This window comes from Pseudopipra pipra, chromosome 4, assembly GCF_036250125.1.
Source record: "Pseudopipra pipra isolate bDixPip1 chromosome 4, bDixPip1.hap1, whole genome shotgun sequence".
Taxonomy (NCBI): domain Eukaryota; kingdom Metazoa; phylum Chordata; class Aves; order Passeriformes; family Pipridae; genus Pseudopipra; species Pseudopipra pipra.
In genome coordinates, this window is record NC_087552.1 from 13,188,142 (window position 1) to 13,210,065 (window position 21,924).

The 21,924-nt window shown below is 48.0% G+C and overlaps 2 protein-coding genes across 4 annotated transcripts in view; one reads left to right on the top strand and one right to left on the bottom strand.

Moving 5' to 3' along the window:
• On the top strand, positions 1 to 10,959 carry ENOPH1 (enolase-phosphatase 1). 2 transcript variants are annotated; one of them, XM_064651637.1, is made up of 6 exons: positions 1 to 160; positions 3,656 to 3,757; positions 4,519 to 4,721; positions 7,392 to 7,524; positions 7,811 to 7,934; positions 9,013 to 10,959. In XM_064651637.1, the coding sequence occupies exons 1-6, from the start codon at positions 77 to 79 to the stop codon at positions 9,150 to 9,152; spliced, it is 786 nt and encodes a 261-aa protein (XP_064507707.1). In that variant the 5' UTR covers positions 1 to 76; the 3' UTR covers positions 9,153 to 10,959. The 2 variants fall into 2 exon arrangements, with proteins under 2 accessions (XP_064507707.1, XP_064507708.1); XM_064651638.1 differs by lacking the exon at positions 1 to 160 and adding an exon at positions 271 to 570 and having other exon boundaries at positions 3,634 to 3,757; positions 9,013 to 10,191.
• Positions 10,939 to 21,924, bottom strand: part of TMEM150C (transmembrane protein 150C) — a 23,241-nt gene continuing 12,255 nt past the window's right edge. The window contains exons 4-9 of one of the 2 annotated variants that reach the window (XM_064651639.1): positions 21,824 to 21,877; positions 21,675 to 21,707; positions 21,507 to 21,574; positions 17,913 to 18,040; positions 15,589 to 15,766; positions 10,939 to 13,322 (exon numbers count right to left, since the gene is read on the bottom strand). In XM_064651639.1, the coding sequence (XP_064507709.1) occupies positions 13,114 to 13,322; positions 15,589 to 15,766; positions 17,913 to 18,040; positions 21,507 to 21,574; positions 21,675 to 21,707; positions 21,824 to 21,877 (670 nt within the window). In that variant the 3' untranslated portion in view covers positions 10,939 to 13,113. The remainder of the gene's footprint in view (positions 13,323 to 15,588; positions 15,767 to 17,912; positions 18,041 to 21,506; positions 21,575 to 21,674; positions 21,708 to 21,823; positions 21,878 to 21,924) is intronic. The other variant, XM_064651640.1, reaches the window with a different exon arrangement.

The window sequence follows — 21,924 nt, forward strand, 5'->3', positions numbered from 1 at the left end:
AGAGCCGGCGCGGCGCTCCTCCGCCGCCGCCGCCGCGCGTCCCCGGTGCGCCCCACGTGCCGCCGCCGCCGCCGCCATGGGCGTGCTGCCGGTGCCGGCGGAGGTGCGCGCCATCCTGCTGGACATCGAGGGCACCACCACCCCCATCGCCTTCGTCCAGGTGAGTCCCGGCCGCCGGGAGCGCCGCTGGCACCGCGGGAGGCTCCCGTGGCACCGCCGCTGTTACCGTGACCCTCCGGCCCTGGCACCGCGGGCGGCTCCTGTGGCATCGCCGTTCCTGTCGTGACTCCACGGGCTGCTGCCGGGAGGGAAAGCCGTGACCCGTTTTCTGCGTTTTTTCCCAATAATGCTCGTAAGAAAATACGTGATGTCTTGCCGATCGGCCGCCTCTTCGGTGGGCAGGGGAACAGGGCACTACTGCTCGGATTCGGGGCAGGTCAGGGATCTCTTTTTCGTGGATATAGGGCAGTTGGAGTGCTCGCAGCCTCGTCCGGGAAAGGCCCTCGAGCGTTGCTGTTCCTTTGGTGGCTGGAGCTGCAGCACCGCACCCGGGAATGCGGGGAGCCTGGAGTAAGAGCTCGGAGTTATCCACTGCCTTTTTCCATCGGGAGGGCGGGACAGCCAGGTGCTTCCAGTGTCGCCAGAGCCGCGTGTCCAGCAGCAGCACTGAGGGAGGGCAGCACAGGGAGCACCCCGGGCGTACCGTGAGGGGCATCCTACGGACGGCGCCTGTGTGCAGGTGGCTTCCCTTGCCGAGGAAAAGGCTTAAGACTGGTGGAAATGCTGGCTTAGGTGCAGAAGCCGGGGGACTGGTAAGCCTGCGAGGCCACCAGGAGGCATCAGGACAGGCTGCTATTGAAATCTGCAGTTCTCCAAGCCCTCTCTTGGTCCCTGCCGGGACCGTGTGGTTCGCGAGCAATTCGTTCGTATTTAAGACACCGAACAGATTTATCCCTTCTCCTGCCGTTGACCCGTGTTTCTCCACGAGACATTGCAGGTTTTGGAGGATCTTTTTAGCCAGTGGGTTACAAAGGTGCTTTGTGACCCACATGGCGGGCGAAGGCTCCTGACAGGCTTTCTAGATGTTTCTGCTAACGCGGTTTAACAGCTGAACAGCGTGACCTACATCTTTCCCGTCCATGCTCTTCCAGTGCTCTTGAAGAAACGTCAGGCCTAGATGGCATTAAAGCTGCCTCCCTCCCCCCAATATCTTTCAGTTTAAACAGTTTGAACAGTTTAGATTTCTTACTAAGCATCTGTCAGAGCAATGAAGCTGGTTATGTCCACCTTTAAGCTATTTTGCTGTCGTGCAAACAACATGCAATATACCTGAGATGCTTTTCTACCCGAAGTCTTCCTGTTGCAGGGAGGCCAAATGAGTTTTGGTTCTCAGTAAAACTCAGTTTGCTGGAAATCCTGCTCCAAATGCTTGTAGCAAGTTATTTCACTTGGACTTTCAGTTAACCTCCATAATTTCTACTTTCCTTTAAAAGGTCCACCGCTGTTTCTGCAGGCACTTTTATTCTTTAATATTGAAGGATTTTATTTAATCATTTCTTTACTGTTAGAATTACTGAACATGCAAAGTAAGGGAATAGCATGAGTCAGCTGATGGGTGGATTAAGGAAAGATACCAGAAAAGAGAGTATTTGGTGGCCACTAATTAGAAGTCACCAAGTTTTGCCTTTTCCTGGATCCACCCTCGCAGAGTGGATGTAGATGGCAGGGGAGAGATGTGATTTGATAAACTACATCCCCTGGGATTTGCCAGATCTCCTGTAAAAGAGCAGATTGTCACTGAACTTAGTGACAGTTTGCATGGAAATTGAGAGAAAAATGGATCCTGGTCACTTGATTACAGGGCTAATTACAGTGTGCTACGTGGGTGTCTACTGACAGTAAAAATACCACCCTTTCTACACTGGGTTTGACGTTGCTGTAAGCAGTTGCGAAGGCTTAGGAGGGCTGTCAAGCTGTGGTTGCTGAGGAATCTTTCTCCACTCTGCCAAGGTGTGCTGGGGCAGCCACATCTGGGGCTGGACATTGCTGAGGAGCCTGACCATTCCCCCAGCACACACAGGAGGTGGGCGGAGTGGTGGGAGCTGTGCACAGCAGGCTCCTGTTTCTGCTCTCCAAGGGAAACGAGAAGTGGGTGAAGTTACAAGGGTCAGTAACAGACCTTGTTAAACCTATTCGGGAGTTTGCAGACACCAGCTTTTGCTGAAGGCTGAAGTGGCGGTGAGGGAGGTGTTTCTCTGTGGGATGCAAGGAGTCTTTCTTCCACACAGACTCCTGACATCCATAAACCATCTGTCTCACTGGCTGTCCACCACTCCAGCTGTCACATGGGTGTCCCCTCTTGCTCCACAGTCCAATGCACTTGCCAATGGGCCAAGACTTTTACCTTTTTTAAATCCCCTGAATTATGGAATACACTGTGCTTTCAGAGCCTTTTTAGAAGTTTTCTTTGCCAGCACAAGAGCATGAGACACTGGTTTTGGAAAACAATTTGGACTTTTGACATCTGAGTTGTAAAGGAGATTAAACCAAGTCAGTGAGTTATTTGCATTTCCCAGTGGATTCTCTGTAATTTCTTCCATGATTTAAAAGATAGTTTGAAAGTAAAGGAAATAAGAGAGTAACTGGGGGTATTACAAGGATGTTGATTTCCCTAGACAAGTTTGTGGTAATTTTTAGGCAATTCGCATTGTTTATAAAATTTACAAAACGGAAAACACAACATCGGAGTAACAAAATCCTGCAGTTCTGCTATCACATCATACTCTGAGGACCACTGCTTTCTTAATTCAGTAACAAGTTAAAGGTGATATACAACGAGGAGAGAGAAATTATGAGTGTCTTTTTGAAGAGAGGTGAGCTCAGGTTAATTTCTTCCCAATAAAGAAAAGCTTGTCTCTATACCCAAAGGAAGGAGCTCCCTGCCCTACCCCTTGTCCTGAGCCTCTTCCCTCACCTAGAGATGCTGCACAGTGGCTGCTTGTGGCTTCTCACTTGTGAAACACCACTAATGAGAGCAATTTGTGATTATTTCTGGTTGCCCTTGAGATCTTCAGGGAGGTTTATAATTTTCCTGTGGCACTTCTCCCTAACCCCATTTCGTTTTATTTGTAAGACTGTCCTGTGGAGCTCAGTGTCACTGGACTTTTCTTTTTAAAAGGTCCTCTAGTTTTGGCGAGAAGTCGAGATGTGTTTTCAGAATGACTTTTCTTAGGACAAGCGCCCCATCAAAAATATAGTAGCATAACTTGTCCATTCAGGGTACATACATGGTCAGCCTTGTACTCCTCAGCCCATGGAAATGTGGGGTCACATCTGCCATTTGAGGCGTTTTTTGGCAAGCCCAGGAAAAGTTATAACCCACCTTTCCATCCTAGGGCTTAAAAGTTGCAGCTACGTAAACATTTTGTGTAAAAAAACCAAAAAATAATCCACCTGCACTCACCTTGGCCTGAGGCTAGCTCTGTCCTGTGACCAGGCAGACACTCTTGGCAGGCACTTTCACAGGTTGCAGTACTGTAGGGGAAGCTTAAGTTGGGAAAATAACTGTACACACCAGCATGTACCAACAGTTCCTTTCAAAAGCAAGTCAGCCTTACCTCTGCCAGGTTAAAGGAACAGCCTGTTTCCCTGCCAGGAGACCTTGTTCCCTTACATCAAAGACAACGTGAAGGAGTATCTGCGTGCTCACTGGGAGGAGGAGGAGTGCCAGCGGGATGTCGGACTTCTGAGGAAACAGGTTAAGTAACAGAACTACACCGTGTCTCTCTGGGTTTTCAGGGCATGCCTGGGGCTTCAGGTCACTCAGACTCCCTCGGTCACCCAACATGAGCCCACGTCTCTTTGCCCCTCTCTGTGGAGGGTGCTTGCTTCAGTGGTCCGATTCTCCCCCTCCCAAAGCCTGGGGTTGTGCTCAGGGAAGGGCTGGTGCTTGGCAGGCAGCAGCTCAGCTGCTTCCCTCAGCTCACCTTGGTCTTCACGGCCCCTGGGCAGCTGTTGAACCAAGACTTTTCAGCTTTTCGCCTCCACCGTGCCCTTCTCTTGTTGAATACACACCTCTTTGGGAAGCAGCGTGGAGAGATGGCAGAGTACTTGTCCTGCACAGGGTAGCACATCCTGCCTCTCTACAGGGACACAGCATCAATTTGAGACCTGTGGCTGAAGCCAACAGACACATTCACTTCTTTGCCTAATTTCAGTAATTAAATACTTGAGCGAGTGTAATGCTCACTGGAGTATTTACAATACAGCTACAGTAATGCTAATTGTTTGGTTTGGAAAGTGCAAGCCAAGCAAGTGTTTCTAGACACTACCGAAGTCTGAATTTCCCATTGAGAAAAGCATCCAAATAATGTCGTAACTCCCTTGTGTGAAGAGCAGTTCAAGCTGTGTCCTGCACAGAGGTGCATGGATACAGCTGTTAGACCACCTCCCTACATTAAAGGTGTTGAAACTTCTCCACCTCTTCCCTCCCCTCTTTTTATCACGGGTGGTTTCCAGGCTCAGGAGGACTCCAGCTTGGACGGAGCCGTGCCAATCCCTCTGGAGAGCGGAAGTGGGGAAGAGGAGCTGGAGCGGGTCATCCAGGCGGTTGTGGACAATGTGCACTGGCAGATGTCCCTGGACAGGAAGACCACAGCACTGAAGCAGCTGCAGGGTCACATGTGGAGGGCAGCCTATGCAACCGGGCTCGTCAAAGGAGAGTGAGTAATTGTGTGAGTAATTGTGGGCCTCTTCCTGTGGGGCAGGCATGGGGTCCATCTTTCCTGGACATTTATTAGCAGAATAGCTGCCTAAGCTGTTCTGGGAACAGCCCCACATGGAAATGCAAGTAGGATCACTGGCTCAGTGGACAAGCCAATGTGTTTGCGTTCAGTCGTGGCTTAAGCCAGGCCACTGCTGTTGTGGAACCAGCTGCAGACACTTCATTTCAAACTTGATCATGCAGTAAAACTCAAATCCACTGAGCCTAATCTTTGGATCTAGGCAACAAAGAGCTTACAGTAACCTAGGGACTTACCAAGTTCCCCCTGGGAAGAGCAAGTAAGTGAGAGTGTTTCTCCTTAAGGAATAATTGGCAGGTACGTGCTGGGGAACCGCCAGTTATCCAGCAACCTGAGCAGGGTCCATAAACTACACGGGGTCTGACCAAAGAAACAGGGTAATGGAAGCATGACACAGAGTGGGTCTGCTCCCACAGGTGGTGGAACATTCATCGGGGACAACTGCATTAAAAAACTTGGAAAATGTCTCAATATTTATCTAGAGAGATTTCTTGATAAACCAAGAGGCTAAAGCACAAGTATGAACTTCTCCATCTTGCATTTTTTATCCCCGAGTTGCACTTGTATTTTGGAACAAATATAAACAAGCCAGGGTTGCAGGGTCAAGTCCTTTCAGTCATTTCCTCCTGGTTTGTCTTTTACCTGTGTGTTTCCTGCCTTTCCACTTCTTTTTGTCTTCAGGTCCCTCTTTATGTTCCAGCCACAACACAAGAGTGCATAAGTAGGGACAACTGCAGCTAAGCTTGATCTTCTTATTTAGGCTAAGAAATACTTGGTTAAACTATGCATTTCAAATTTCTAAGTAAGTAAAAGAAGCCCTAAAATTCACAGAGTGTTTTGTCAAAGGAAGAAAGAGGAAGAAGAAAATGAGCTCACCGAAAAATGTAAACATCCACAAGAGAAAGTAACAAAACCCAAAAACAAGTGAAAAGAGACAGACATCCTGTTGATTTCGTTTATAAGACAAAGCTAATTGTCTCATAGTGACCCAAAAACGGTGTGGAAAGCCTTGTGCTTGGTCTCATCTAAGGAGGAAAGTCTCTAAAGTCTCCTCCTTGCCCAGCTATATCTGGCACATTAGTGTCTGAAATCCAGGCCCTGAACTTAGCACATGAAAACACAAGGATGGCTGGGAGTTTCTGCCATACAACCTCATAATATTTTCAGCTGACACCAGAGACATTATTAAATAACTGTGGAAAAAAGTGAAAAGAAGCTAGAGATGAAGAAGGGGCCAGCTGATTGCTGCAAATCTGCAAAATTTAGTCCAACACCTCCTTCTGCATGTCAGTCCTCTTTCTTTAGGCATCCAGATTCCCTTTTCAGTACCTGGGCCTTGGCCCAGGTGGCCACACAGAGGTGTGCAGCGCAGGTGGGAAGGCTGCGGTTTGGACTGGGATCATTCCCTTGAGATCACATCTCCTCCAGCTCCTCTCTCCAACCTTCTACCACATCAGACTGAGATCCTTTCCCTACCTCTGTGAGGCTTTGTGGCCTTTCCTTACCAACCATCCCACGTATTATTGAGGCACTTACTGTCAGCCTCACTTTGTCCCTCCTGGGCATCCTCTAGCCTTCAGTTTCCCCCGGTACATGGGTCATCTTCAAAATGTCCACACAAAGAACTTTTACTTACTTGTGGGTGGGGCACTGGAGAGATCTCATGGTATAAATGAGAAGCAACAACAGACATGTCCATTAGCAGTTGCCTTGGCTTTAGTCCTCCTTCCTTCTCTTACAGCTTTGCTCCTATGGCTGGGCTTGTCTTCAGGTGGCTACTCCCCAGAGTTACATGGAGCTCACATTGTGAGGCTTGTCAGCCCATTGCTAGGCCAGTATCTTCCTTTCCCAGCACTCTGCAAGGCCAGAAGAATAAGGGGGGAGGGATGCTGCTGCCTACAGAAGGAGAGCTGGTTCACCCTCTGTGTTGCCAGGGACATGTCTGGCCCATGGTAGTACTGTACAACCCAACCTGGTTGCTGAATAGAGTAGCTCTGACCTCAGTCCCTTAGGGGACACTCCTTCCCTAAGTTGTTGTCTGGCTTCAGAGAGTGTACAGTGCCATTCGTTCGGCTCCTGCAGCCGCAGCCTTGTCTCAGCTCCTCCCTGTGCATGGTTGGGGCCTGAACCCACGCTGGGGCTTTGCACCACATGGATGCAGCTTACAGCCAGAGCTCTTAGCAAGAGGGAAGTCTTTGTTGCTTGCAAGGCAGGTGGGACTCAGAATGCAAGAGCCTGTCTTCTCTGTCCCCCACTTATTCCTCCCTTGCAGAGAAAAGTGATGGGATGCCATTTTTCTCAATCTTCCCTTCCCTCCCCACATTGAAGGGGCTGGAGAAACTGCTGCCAGATGTCTGGAGCGCTTCATCAAAGCTGCTGTCTGCATAGCAGTCTGTGAGCTGCTCAGCTGGCCAGAGCTCAGAGTACATCACTGCTGCTGAAACAGACTCCCTGGTTGCAGGGCCCCTGAACAGATTGAGAATGAAGTCCCCTTGCAAACTAATGGGACAGTTGTCACAGTGCCTGGATAAAGTTGTAACTCCAGGTGCCCCTGGATTTGCCCTTACCTGCCATCCTGTTTTGCTCCAGAATCTTTGAGGACGTGGTTCCAGCCATCCGGAAGTGGCGAGAAGCGGGGATGAAGGTCTATATCTACTCTTCAGGCAGCATTGAAGCCCAGAAGCTTCTGTTTGGATATTCTACAGAAGGTGATATCCTAGAGGTAGATAACCTTACCACCTTCCTTACAGCTTCTCCCTCTGCAGAGCGCTCCCCTCCCACAAGCCCCCTTGCTGTAACACTTGGTGAGTGAAGTCTGGGACAGGAAGGTGGGGGAGTGGGTTTGACCCACGGGAGTTAAGCTCAGCCAGTTGACTCTGCTGGCACGGCTGCATTGGTCCCTGGTTCCCATGGTAGAAAGGAAAGGGGAGGGCTCACTCAGGAGCGAGGTTTAGCCTTGCTCTTCAGGTGGCATTCAGCAATGACCTGTGCTTCTGTCTCTCTTTCAGCTCTTTGATGGCCACTTCGATACCAAAATAGGCCCCAAGGTAGAAAGTGAGAGCTACAGAAGGATTGCCGCCAGCATTGGGTGCGCCACCAACAACATCCTCTTCCTGACGGATGTCCCACGAGGTAGGTGGCCTGCCAGTCCTGCTGGTTCTCACCCGTGCAGAGGAGGCAGGTGCTCTTTAAACATGTGCTGCTGACTTGTCCCAAGCACCCCAGAAACGCTGCACACCGCTTTGCTTCAGCACCTCCCCTCTAGCTGTTGCCATCCTCCCTCCTTACACACCCGGGCTTGCACACAGCAGTGGGATGTCTGTGAGCAGCACTGCAGTGAGGGAAAATAGGTCAAGTAGAAAACCTGCCTTTGCACCAGCAAGCAAGGAGAGACTATTAAAGCAGAGCAGAGCATTTGCTGAAGCAGTTGGCATGTCCCAGTTACAAACAGGGTCAGTGGTTTGACCCGTGCTCAGGGGAACTGATGTAAAGCTGTGCTGCTACGTGGCACATGCTGGTGGCTGGTTCTTTGTGCCACTTATGGTTAGGTTGTGTTCAGCAGCAGGAAAACATTCCTCCTGGTTGCCAAGACTTGACCCCTGGAAAGCCAGGATTGGGAAGCTAATTTAATGGCTTGTCTTTGATGGAAACATCTTTCTGGTAGAAATAGCACTGGGTTGCAATCTCAGGCTAAACCAACTCAGTTCCCAAGAGTCAGTCCTTACCTCCTCCCCAGCCCTCCCAGAGCTGCTGGGAGCTTGTAGTTACCTCGTTTTCCCTGGATCACCTCCTTAGTGATCACCTCTTGTACTCAGGGAGCAAAAGGAAGCTTGTAAGAAGTCACTGGGCTGGAGAGGGGTGTGGGTTTGACTCACTAACACCACAGCCTGACCACAGCCCAGCTACCCTGTGACAGGAATCCAGCTGGAAGGTGCCTTGAACAGCCATCAGCCAGGAGAGGGGAGAGGATAGTGAGGCAGCCAGCTCCTGTCCACTCATGTTACCTGGCAGCTACAGCCATCCACAGCATGTCTGCCAGGAGCTGGTTCCTCTCTGGAGCCCTCCAGCACCACGTGCAAACTGTGCTTTCTCAGTCTCAACCTTTAAAAGCATTTCAGTGCTTTGGAGATCTTCAAGCCTTAAAGACCTTGATGTGAAGAGGTGGGTAAGCAGATCTCATCTCCGCTCTCCCCACCTCTGTTTGTTTCAGAAGCCAATGCGGCCGAGGAAGCGGATACTCACGTGGCTGTGGTGATCAGACCAGGCAACGCAGGACTGACAGACGATGAGAAATCGTATTACAGCCTCATCTCATCTTTCACCGAACTCTTCCTGCCTTCCTCCACTTAGGGAGAGCGGTGCACGCACAAAAGACTGTGCTTCACCTGAATTGTCCTTGTGAAACATTAGGTAATTTTGTCCATAATAAGAATTCAAAACCAAATCCACATCATGTCTCGGGCCCACAACCAGTGCAGGCAGGTACGGATGGACAGTACGGTGTGGGGTCCCTTGCGCAGTAGGACGGATGCCTGCTGCCAGCTGGAGCTGGGAACAGGGTGAGGAGCAGTACCCATGAGCCCTGCTGTTCCTCCCCTTTCCTGGCTAGCAGTTAGCTAAGGAGATGCTTCCTTCAGAGTCACTCACTGAAATCTGGTGCTGAGATGCCCCACCATGAGCTCTGTCATTTTTAGCAGCAGTCTGCAAGCAAGGTTTATGTCCCCTTGTCCCAGAGGGACCCCTGAGGACCATGAGGGGATACGATCTCCTCCCTGCAAATGGGGTTGCTGGCTAAGTCAAAACTTTCAAAGTTAGGATTCCCAAAGGAAAATGCCAGCTGTGGGCTGTAACACAGTAGCTGACACAGAAAAAGCCAGCCCTTGCTGCAGGCAACCTCTTTAGACAAAGAACAACATATATCTTGGCTATATCTGCAGCAGGTCTAGGTACAAAACAGTACAGCTTGCATAAGGAAGCTGCTTAGAGCTACACAGCCAGCCTACCAGAATGAAGTAGAGTATATATAAGTATAGCTTTAAAAATTAAATTCTGGACACACTCCACTGCTGCACTGTGGTGCTGGGCTATAGGATATAACTGGCTGAACACCAAAGTCAGCTTGACTGCATTTCTGAAGTATCTCAGCATTAACCCTTGGAGCTCCTCCTCAGTAGCCAACACCACCCAGTCACCCATTCATAGCACTGGTCAGCTGTGGGCAAACCTTGACAAACTGCTCCCAGGGGGGACATCCTGCTGCATTTAATGAGAATTAAAACCCTGACCTGTTCACCCTACCTAAATTGTGCCAATGTATATCAGATGGTCATGGAGCTTTTCCTAATACAGTAAATAAAAAAGCAATTTGGCTTTCATTGTGTTCACTCCATCACAGTATTTAGCCTTCCTGTCTATCACCAGTGATCCCAGCACTTAAAGGCAAATTTTTATTTTTTTTTTAAATCTGCAAACACTTTGTTGTCCTGCTTTCACCTTCCCCAGTCCTTTCTCTGAAGCAGCAGCCTTGTCCTGCCAAGGAAGCTGTATTACCTCACTGACCACTTTAGGCTTTCAGCTGGGGCTCAGTGAGGGTGCAGGAGTGAGAGCCACAGAGGTTATACCTGGTAGGAGTGGAGGCAACCTGAAATCCCTGTTCCCTGCTCCTGGCACTTTGTGCATGGGTGTCACTTGCTGTGTACTGAGCACTGGCACTTGAGCTTGCCCTCCCAGACAGACAAAATACAAGATTAACGTGTGCTGCCTTCCTGAGCTCTGATCTGCACCTGCAGCTCTCCCTGTTGATGGAGGCTGCTGTGTAAAGGACAAGCAAGAGATGGGCGTTTGGGGAGGAAACCACATCATGCCAGCACTGCCCTTCTAAAACTTTGATAGTAGCAAGGTCAGGCTGTGGGGCAGCTGGTCTTGGATGCCTCTCTGGGCTGTGTAATCAGTGTGATCCTGCTCCTAGAAAGAGCCAGCTAATTAGTGCTGTTACAATAAGTGTATCTGCATGGCTAAATAGTTCCTGGCTTCCTTAAGTGATACTGTTAATCATTACACTGTAAATACTCACCTTTTGTTTTGCCTTTGCCGTCAGAAAGCTATGCTTGGGGTAGGGGACAAAAATAAAACTCACTTTCTCCATAAAAGCACTTTATTTAGTGGTCATGTTTCAGTGTATTATCAGTTGTCACTTAGTTGTACTGAAATGTGCTGTTAGAAATACTCTAAGAAATGTACAGAGTTATCACTAAAAACCTGAAGTTCAGTTTGGATTGCATATAGGAAAAGGAGACAAAGGAAAAAAAAATAATCACGTCATCATTTTTTCCCTTTGATAAAATTACAAAATATAAAATGATAAACTGAAAGTATTAATTGATTAGGGAAACAAAATTCACAGTGGACTATTTACAGTAAAACACCCTTACAACAAATTGCTGTTTTGTGCTCCATATGGATTGAGTGAGTGTGCCTATGTAAGAGGATCCCCACCTGTCCATTCTCCAGACTGTCCATGCCCAGGAGGAGCTCCCTGGATGAGCTGCTGGGGAGCCCAGCACCTTTCACTGCTGTGTCCTTGGGCCACCCTCAGCACATCCTTCCAGGAAAGCTTTCCACTAATGACACTGCTTCAAGGAGGAAGCCTTCAGCAATCCACATCAACCCTCTGTTGGCCAGAAGTGCTCTGGATTTATAACAGCTGCCTGAGAACAAATTTTGGCGCACAGAAGATAAAGGGCTGGCTGAAAGCTGTCTACTTACATTAGCTTGTCTCAACTATTTCTCCTTTCAGGAGAGGCCTCTGACCTTTGCAGAAGACTGCCCTTGTACCTTTTCCCTGTCTTGTCAGAAATGCCACAGAGCAGCACAGTTCCCCTTCAAAGGCCTTTTCCTACCATATTAATTTCTGCTTATTTTCCTACAGCTCAGACAAGATGCCAGCTTAAACTGAGTCTGATTTGTGGAAGAAAATAGGAGCCATGTTCATGAGAAGCAAGTCCCATCACTCCCCAACCAATACAGCAGCCTTCTCAAAATGAGGTTTTCAAATGAGCTTTGAGCTCTTGCTTTTTCTTTGAAAACAGACCTTCTGTTTGAAAACCTCCTTTTAGGAAGAGAGAATCCTGTCTGGTTTTGCTATTCCCTTTTTTCACCTCCAGCCCTCAGGCCACATCACCCAACCTCAGGGGCAGAACTGCCTCCCTGCACCTTGGAAGCCCATGTAAACCTGTGGCAGACTCCACTCACGACAACTGACCACACTGAGGGGTCCAGAACCCAGGCCTGTCAGCATGTCTGAGGTTTGGCTTGTAAGTGCACAAGGAGCAAAACCAAACCTTGTGTCCAGAACCACCTGCAGTGGTACTGTTCTCATTGCAGACAAGCCCAGCTTCTCTAACACAATGTTTTCCCCCTCAGTGAACACAAAAAAAAAAAAAAAACCAACACAAAACAAAGGTTTTGAAATACTATACACAATGTGTGGTGGAAGCACTACACACTTAGAAAGAGCAGCCTTTTCTGGGTCATCTTCAGAGCACACAGACATTCTCATCTTAATTCAGCACCTCACTTCCCCCAGTCCCCACTGTTGAGTCTGAGCCATGAAGCCAAGCACAGCACCCCACTGTGTCATCTCCTCTGGCCTGGGGACGATCTGCCCAGCTACAAGGCAGCATTGGCCAAGTCTTGCTTCCTGATCACAGCACAGCTTCTTCCAAACCCAGATTTACCATCAGCTGCTTTCCAGGCCCGCAGAAATGCCTGCCTGCTTGCCAGAAAAGCCAGTTGGGGTCTTCCACGGTCTGATTCCAAATTCTGAAGAAACAGATGCTCTTTCTCACCCTTCCAAGTTACCCCAGTTGGCAGCAAAGAAAACACCTCGGGAAAGACACAGAAGATGCAGTCTGGTGACTCAGGAAGGCTCCTGAAGACCCTTGGTGCCCAAAGAATTCTGCTTCTGTCACCACCTCCTCTGCAGAGTAGGCTCAGAAGGACCTGCCTCGGAGAGGCATTGCAAGGACTGGCTGTGGAACGTTTTGAACAAGAGGTGTGACAGAGCCACTCAGTCCCTGGTAGCATAAACTAAACAGCTTGTGCTTTCTCATGCTGCCACTGAGAAGAATCTGCTCCTCTTCCAGTGAATACCTATTTTTGTTTGGCTCTTAGTGAGACAGCCACCCCTCAGAGCCCTTTGGCAATACGATCATGATTGCACATGAAAACAAACTCATAAAAAAAGTGTAAATGAGGTTATGTTTAACCCATGAGACCACACCTGCCCCCCTCCCCCCTGCCAGAGGACAGGCTACACCTGATCTGTTTGGTACTCGGAGGCTTCTGATAAGCTTTCGGAAAAGCTCAGAAAGTTTTCCTGGTATTCGGAGCAAATGATCTCAAATCTGTAATGCCTGAACTCCACTGCAAAGGTGCCGAAGTAGCACAGGAAGCACATCACCAGGCCCCACTGGATCCTGGAAGCGTGCATGTGAATGCCCTGTGCCATGAGGATGAAATCTGGAAGAGGAAGGGTCAAGGAGAACTAGTGAGAGCAGGGACACCGACCGGTATGAGAGAAAGCCAACAGGGAAGACAATCTTAAACAATCAAAGTCACACAGATGACAGTCAACCCATCCAGCCATCATGAGGAGAGTGTGTGAATGGGATGCCAGAGAAGAAAGGGATGTCAGGTGTCCAATGATGCCCATGGAGCACAGCAGCTCTCCTATACCAGGGCTTCCTGATCCCAGATCAGGCTGATAAACATTTTGAGAGGGAAAGATTTAGGTACAGAGAAGTAAGTGCCTTGCGCAAGCATCCAACTAGCCAGGGACAGAGCCAGCAAGCTGGGGATCTGGCTGTGGGCCTCTACCTGCCAGGAGCCTCCCAGTGGGAACTGGATCAGAACTCTGTACCAGAGGCAGTGGGAACACCTTTCAACCTACACTGTGAAATCTTTCATTCTATTTAGATCACCTGCAAAATCATCCCTTCCTTTGAAAACTGGAAGCATCACTCCACACAGTATGGCATGTTATACTGAAAGGAAAAAGAACACTGTCGGGGCCAGAAACTGTCCTCCGGGCTCATGTGCCCATGTGCTTGGACTGCATATTGCCTGGTATCAGGGTCTCACTGCTGTACCTTGGATTGTGTTGCAGCACTCCACAAAAGCAATTCTGAGCTTCCCTAAAGCAGAGGACACCTTCCTGAGCTGAGGACCTGCCCTAGCCCAATGCAAATCTCCTCTAAACCTACCGTCTCCCATGTCTGTCAGGATTTCCTCTGCGCTCCAAGTGTGCAGGATCACACATCTTCACAGGTAAAACAAACAAACAAGCAGCCTCTCCCATGCTTTAACTGCACAACAACAGGTAATGGGAGACTTTTCATCTTGGGCTTAGTGTAAGCAATGAAAGCTTCACTTCAGCAAACAGCATTTTGTGTCTGGCTTTAAGGATCTTCTACTTTTCCTGTAGTGCAAGAGTTATGCACAAACTGCATGGAACAGGGAGCCAGCCCCTGGCCATTGCAAAGCTGGCAGGAGGGTGCAGAACAGGACTCCTGCCTCGGCCTGCCCCACTTCACAGAAGGCCTTCAGTGCCTCAGTGCTGAGCAGCCAGCTGGGAAGGGCTGGGAAGAGCTGTAGAGGGCTGGGCACACCCAGCATGTCAGTACAGGAGCAGCTATGCCCTGGCTCACCTGGCTGCTCCTGCTCCCAGCTTAGCGGAAACCTCTGGAGACGTCAGCGCAGCCGGAGCTCCCTGCGTGCAGCCCTACCCCAGACACACAGTCAGGAGATATTGGCTTGAGGCAAGGGGAGGAGGGGAGCACCACAAGACCCCTGCATCTGCCACCTTATGTACACCAAAGCCTGATGCTCAGCTACAAATTTTTTCAAGGAAGCTCAAGAGGTGACTGATGTCACATCTTCATGTCAATCTGCTATTCCTCTGGACACTGGCTGAAACGTTCAAACCTAGACAGGTCAATAAGGAATTGTTTTAAGAACAGGCTGTTTCCCAAAAAGGAGGATAAGCTTATTCCTCAGCATTTATTCCTGCTCTCTTGTTTAACCCAGCACTAATGTTGATGCAACTATCCATTGAATGGATCCACCCCAAATAAACACCCAGAGCACATCAGTGCTGGTGCGAACAGAAGGGCTGGAGTGGGGCTGACAGGCACAAGGTGTAGAGGAAGCCACACATACATCTAGTCTGAGTGACCACAGACCCCACAGCCCAAATCCCATTTGTAAAGCACTTAGTTTTAACCTGAAGCCCATGTCACCCAGCAGCTCTTGACTGTGATAGCTGTCTTAAAAGGTAGAGCTGGATATAGCACTCTGGAGCATTTCAACAAACACGTCAAAATCTTTTCATCTTCAGAAACCCAATTTCTTCCACTGTTCCTTTGTTCTCCTGGGAATTTTTATCTCAATATTTTTCATAGTCTTAAATGCTACTGTGTAGGTAAGAGTGGTGCCATTAAATCGCACAGATACTATTCAATATTGTAACCACTTTGGATATCACTAACTAAGAAGCTTTAGAAACATTTATGAAGGAACTGAGCCCATCTGTGAAGCAGTGCATCCTGGTAAAACACAAGTAGCAAAATGAGCCAATCATAGAGCAGTGCCATGAAGACAAACTGAGTAGCATTCCTAAATTGTTTGAGATGCTAGGGCAGATGTGGGAAGAGCCAATGTTCCCTGCTGCAGAAAGCGTTGGACGCATACGATACCTGGATTCCCAGGGAGCCAGACAAAAGGATACAGAGCACCACACAGAGGGTGATGCTGGCTGAGAGAGCAACTCGTGGAATCCCGGCTTTCCGCCCCTCATTCTTCAGGTTGATCTTGAGGGTAAGGGCAGACTGGATCCAGCATGCCAAGGTTCCAAAGCCAAAGGTCAGCGATGTGCCCACGTTGTGGATCTCCTCATCGTTGGAAAGCTAAGAACAAACAAAAGGGTGATTGTTTGAACACCACAGGAATTATTGGATAGCTAATTGGATTGCTGCTGAGGTGGGATGGGGGAGAGTGAGAATCACTGAGGTGTGAGGCAGAGATGCTGTATCATTTCTTCTGGCAGAGGTGTAAGGTGTAACATAACCAAGATGAGCTGACAGCTGTCACAGCTGAGCAGATCACCTGCCCGAAGCTCAAGCACAGTGGAAAATGCAGTTGCTTGAGGACTGCCTCCACAGCTCCCTGACAAGACTCACAAACGCAGAGCTCCGAAATAAATCCTTCCCTGGCTCAAAGCAATGGTTGGGGCAGACAAGGACAACCCCCTGGGTCTTGTACAGCTCCTTGCAATGGATGCAAATTGTGCAGTCTTCAGTGCCAGCTGCAGGGAGCAGTGCTGCCTGGGGCAGTGGGTAGCCAGAGCCCTGACACCTCCACCGAGCTAGCACATGCCAAAACACAAGTACATGCTCCTGGTTTGGCAAATTTCTCCAACCAAACTCCCTGTCCTGCCCATCCTTGACCATTGGGGTCTGAGGCAAATGAACCCAATCTCTCCAGAGTGCAAGTGCTTCTCTGTTCCTTGGGCTGCCATGTCTCGCAGGGCACAGTGACTGTGCAATACTGCAAGGCTAAAAGGCAGCCAGGTTCAATAAGCAAGAGTCTGCAAAGAGACCCCTTGAGGCTGCAAATCCATTCACCAAGTCCAATATTAAGCCAAACAATTTCCCTTTCCCCTCTGCCTCTGAGGCTTTTTCAGAAAAAGAAACCATCAGTCTGTAATTTCTTTCTGCAGCCTCAATTCCTGTTCGGTGATTTTACAAATCCCTATCAAATAAGACACAATCTTCAGGATAACAATCTTGGTGCTGTGCCTCCATTGATCCCCTCCTCTCTATCCTGAGTTTTTTCTAAGGGTAGGTCCAAATCATACTACAGGCAAAAATAACACTGAGCTGCCTTTCCCAGGGTAGTCTGCACTGCAAAGGACTCACAGTTATAATGTTCCTCTAAAACAACCTATCTGTAATTTTCCAGAAATATGATTTAATGCCACATCCGTCTTAGCAGTCAGCTTAGCACGGACTAAGTTCCCATTACCACATGCTTTCATGTCTGGCAAAAGATCTAAGCAAGGATACAGATGACTAACACAGAGTGGATAATTAGTTCAGAATTTATAACCTGGAAGACCAGGTCCATAAAAGTCAAATTATCTCACACCGCATTCATAAGGAAAAAAGAAGTCAACTGTAAAAGACACAAAGTTCCTGCAATTACTCTATAACCCAAGGGGGTACTCACCCTTTAGAAAACAAGTATCTTTTCATATTGGCTCCCTGTCAGCAAAGCGAGGAAAGTAGCCTACACTGACCTTTCTCAGTTCCTGCCATTATTGGGGGTCATTACTTGCACCCCAGTGAGAAGGAGAGCATCAGAGTCAGCAAAGGGACGGGGAAACCCAAGTGCTGCTGACTTGAACGCCTTGATTTTCACTGCAGACCTAACAGATGCACCCATGAACGCAGCGGACATCCATCCCTACAGATGTGACAGATGTTTGTTTGTATAATGTTGCAAAGACCGAGAATGGGAGGGCCCTCGTCCAGGCACCCATCATATTACAAATCATAGCGCTCCTCTGCCGTGTCCCTCTCCTGGCAGGTCTAAGAATCAGCAGGAGGCAGATCTAAAGCAACATATATTCTAAACGAAGGACACTGAACTGTCTGCTAAATCTGTACGGGCAGCTGTGCGTCTGTTCACACAGATGCGTACATAAACTTCCCGCTCCATCCTTTTACCCAGGACCATCTGTGCCAACTCCCACAGCTCAAAAGATTCAAGAGGTTCCTGCTATGGCTCTGGACAGGTCAAGTGTAAGCATGCAGGTGAAAATCCTGCTGGAAGTACAAGAAAAATTATTGCGGCCCTTCATCTCAGCATGTCACTGGAGCCACGTGAGCGGCAGACAGAGGTGGCAGAGCAGGTACAAAGAGGGCTGGGGCACAGCCAGATATGTTATCTCCTGAGCTCACATCACAGGCAGTTCAAAGACCTAAACAGATCTGCTGGAAAAGCAGGAAACTCACATCACAGACAGAGCGGTCCAAGCCTGCAGTGCAGTACCTGAAAGTTGCCGAGTAGGGTCATCCCAAAAGAGGCCAAGCACAATGCCACCAAGCCGCTGACGTTCAGCCAAGGGTTTAGCACCTTTGGCTTCAGCTGAATGAAGCGCAGGACAGCCACAACAAGTGCTGAGAAGGAAACAGAATGCAAGGTGTGTCATTAGGTAGAACCTGCTGCAGTAAACAGCTGGCTGGGGGCTCACAGATCCCTCCCCATCTCTGTACCCAGAGGGGAGAGTTCACTGCAGGCCAGCTATCTTAGTGCTTCTGCATGGCCCCCTCCCGCTTAGTCAGGGACAAGACTAAAACCAGGGGGCATTTCTCTTGTAGTCTGGCTACACTGAGCTCCAGGCTTCCTGTTGTCATGATGTTTTGTCTAGGAGCTGGGTTGCAAATTTTCTGGGGGAAAGAACACCTTCCTGTGAAGCTCTCAGCACATAGTCTATCACACAGACACCATGCATTCATTTTGTGGCAGCTGGGCTTCCACTGTTTCACTCCACTGTCGAGCTCTCCTGGGGGAGGTGTGTCAAACCCCACTTGTATTAAAAACATATGAATGGCACACACATATTTCTGCAGGTTTTACCATAATGCCCACTGCCTCCTCTCCTCCTTTGGAACAAGTTTTGTTGCCACGAACATAAGCCAAAATACTGCACTAATTTTTCCTGAAGAACAGAACAACAGTCCTTCCAAGGTTACAATTACCCCAAGTGCTATATGATACATGATAGATACGATACATGATATATCATATGATATTACATAACCCCAGAAGATATTGAAACTGTATATTCTTCCCCTCCATAGGGAATGCTGCATGGAATAACACAGAAAGCCAGGCAAACAGTTGGCCTTCAGAGGGGATTAAAACCAGACCACTAAAAAGCTATTTAGTTAAACAGGCGAATTTCCTGGTTGCTGTCAAACACCTTCTCATGCTCATGCTCAAACTGATAGCACACAGGTCATATTGTTGTAAATCGTTTGCCTTAGCAAATTAGATCTGTATTTTCCACAAAACCCCTGGTATAATACCAAAAACATGGTTTAGGAAAATAAGAGCACTGTAAGTAAAAAATACCCACTTTCGTGCAAACTGCAAATGACATTTCAGTTTACTCTCTTACAATTTTCCCTAGTAAATCAATCCACTCCAAATCCTTGAAAACAAGAGAACTCTGTTCCCCTAAAAATGGGGATTTCTTTTTTTCATCCCCAGCTAATTGTCAGGGACAGCCACCCTGTGACTACTTGAGCTCACATGCAGGAACTTTTTCATTTCTGTTCTACAGTACAGAATCCTGAAATTATGTGATCTTTTTCTAAAACTCAGTGGGAATTACAAAAGGGATTTTAAAGCATTTTGTACAAAAAAATGGCATTCTCCATTTCAGTAATTCCTACATTTCCAGTAGGTTTCTGTAGTTTTTCTCTCCTATAGCTTTGACATAACTAAAGTGGCCAGAGGTACAAGCTAAAAGCAGCTCTCAGAAGCACACAAATACAGCAGAGGAAAGTCTGACTTTATCCACAAAGCAGAGATTAGAACAGAAGAGACTATTTCTGTCGGAAGGGATCCACAACAATCATCTCATCCTACTGATGACAAATTCAAGGCTGACCAAAAGTTAAAGCATATTATTAAAGGGCACTCTCCAGATGCTTCTTAAACAATCACAGGCTTGAGGCATTGACCACTTCACTAGGAATCCTGTTCCAGTGTTTGACTACTCTCTCAGTAGAGAAACGTTCAGTCTAAACTCCCCCTGATGCATCTTTGAATCATTCCATTGTGCCCTGTCACTGGATCCCAGGGAGAAGAGATCACCACCTCCCTCTCTCTGTCCCCTCCTCAGGAAGCTTGAGAGAGCAAAGAGGTTGCTCCTCAGCCTCTTTGTCTCCAAACTAGACAAACCCAAAGTTCCTCATAGGACATTCCTTCCAGCCTGTCCACCAGCTTTGTTACCCTCCTCTGGGCACATTCAAGGACCTTCACAGCCTTCTTAAGTTGTGGGGCCCAGAACTGCACATGGTATTTAAGGTGAGGCTGCACCAATGCTGAGGACAGTGGGATAATCACCTCTTTTGAGGGGCTGATTGTGCTGTGTTTGATGCACCCCGGGATGGGATTTGCCCTTTTGGCTACTGGGGCACACACTTCTGACTCCCACTGAGCTGCTGTTGACCAGCACCCTCAGATCCCTTTCTGAAGGGCTGCTCTCCAGCCACTCCTCTCCCTATTTATATTTGAGCCCAGAGTGACTTCAACCTAGGTGCAGGATGGAGATTTGGACTTGTTAAATTTCATCCCACTAATCATTGCCCATTGTTCCAGTCATCTAGAACTCTCTGAAAGGCATCTTGTTCCTCAAGAGAGTCAACAGACATCCTCGTTTGGTATCATCAGCAAACTTGCTAATGGTGCCTTCACCTCCTGCATCCAGATCATGGATAAAAACATTGAACAGAACTGGCCCTAGTAATTGCATTATTCTTTAAACATGTCCAGAAGATCTCCATAATTTTTCCAGGAATTGAGGTTAGACTAACAGGTTTGTAGTTCCTCAGGTCTTCCCTCATGCCCTTCTTGTAGATTGGAATAACACTGGCTGGCTTTCAGTTGGCAGAGATCTCCCCAGACTCCCAAGACCTTTGGCAGATGACTGAGAGGGGCCCTGCCAAAACATCCACTAGCTCCTTCAGGACTCCGGGATGAATCTCATCAGGACCAAGGGACTTGTGAGCATTCAGCTGATACAGCTAGTCCCTTACAATTCCAGTACCTACAAATGGAAAATCACTGCTCCTGCACTTGTGGTCCTCTGACTCAGGGGACTGGGCAGCTCAAGGTCCATCAGCATTACTAAAGACTGAGACCAAAAAAAAAAAAGGCATTGAATGCCTCCACTTCATCCCTATTAGTCAGGTTACAAGTCTTCAACAAGTATCCATTCAATATTTTCTTTAGATCTCCTTTTGCCACTGACATATTTACAAACACCCTTCTTGTTGTCTGAAACTACTCTGGCCGGTTTCAAATCTAACTGAGCTTTCCCATCTTCTCCCTGCACATACAACCCACAGCCCTGCAATCTTCCTGTGAAGCCTGACCTTCCTTCCACAGATCACACACTGGCTTTTTCCTCTTGAGTGCCACAAGGAGTGCCCTGCTCAGCCAAGCTGCTTTTCTGCCCCACTTCTTGACCCCAATCCCATACAGTGGGATTGCCTGGCCTTGTACTTCTAAAAGGGGGTTCTTAAAGACTGACCAGCAACTGTGGAGCCCTAAGACCTCAAAAGCATATTCCCGGCATGTCCTTTTTTCTCATTACAGCAAAAATTCTAAACCATTCCATGATCACCATGCCCAAGGCAGTCACCTACCATCTCATCTCCCACGACACATGTGCAGTCTGGAGGTTATATCTCCCTCGTTATATTTCTTTTTTGCCATGGGAAGAAGCAGCAATGAAAGTGCACAGTTTAAAAGATTTCACATCATCACATTCCAGAACAGTATGTATGGGATATTACTTATGTTTCAGTGACTCTTAAACCAAGAAAGAAACATTCCACTGGTGGTTCCTACCTAGAAATGCCGCCATGTTCATGACTTGACTAAACACACAGCTTGCAGGAGGTGCATCACCTGCAATACTTGAAAATATAAAGTGTGTCATTGTAACTCTAGGATGGTAAAGACACATAAATAACAACCATTATCAGAACGGTAACTGGAAGAAAATAATTCACCTACCTTATATAAGGTGGTCTTTTGGGACCAGGTTTCCTAAGAGACATAGGCATAGGAATAAAGATTCAAGGGTTTTTTTTCCATTTAGCTTTAATTGTTTTATTATTTTAAAGAAACAAGTGATTGAACATAAAGCCACAACCAGCTCTTACCTGTCTGGTACATTTAGTGGGAGAATTTTGTTATCTTCCACTGCTATAAAGTACCTGTCAAAAAGAAAGAAAAAAAAAAGATGAAAGTCGTGTAAAACCTC

What these genes read in the sequence shown, in the direction of transcription:
- ENOPH1 (XM_064651638.1), top strand. Translation starts at nt 347, where the DNA reads ATGCTCGTAAGAAAATACGTGATGTCTTGCCGATCGGCCGCCTCTTCG. An exon ending in GGGAATGCGGGGAGCCTGGA is followed by an intron (nt 571 to 3,633) that starts GTAAGAGCTCGG and finishes GCCAGGTTAAAG; the next exon opens with GAACAGCCTGTTTCCCTGCC. An exon ending in CAGAAGGTGATATCCTAGAG is followed by an intron (nt 7,525 to 7,810) that starts GTAGATAACCTT and finishes TCTCTCTTTCAG; the next exon opens with CTCTTTGATGGCCACTTCGA.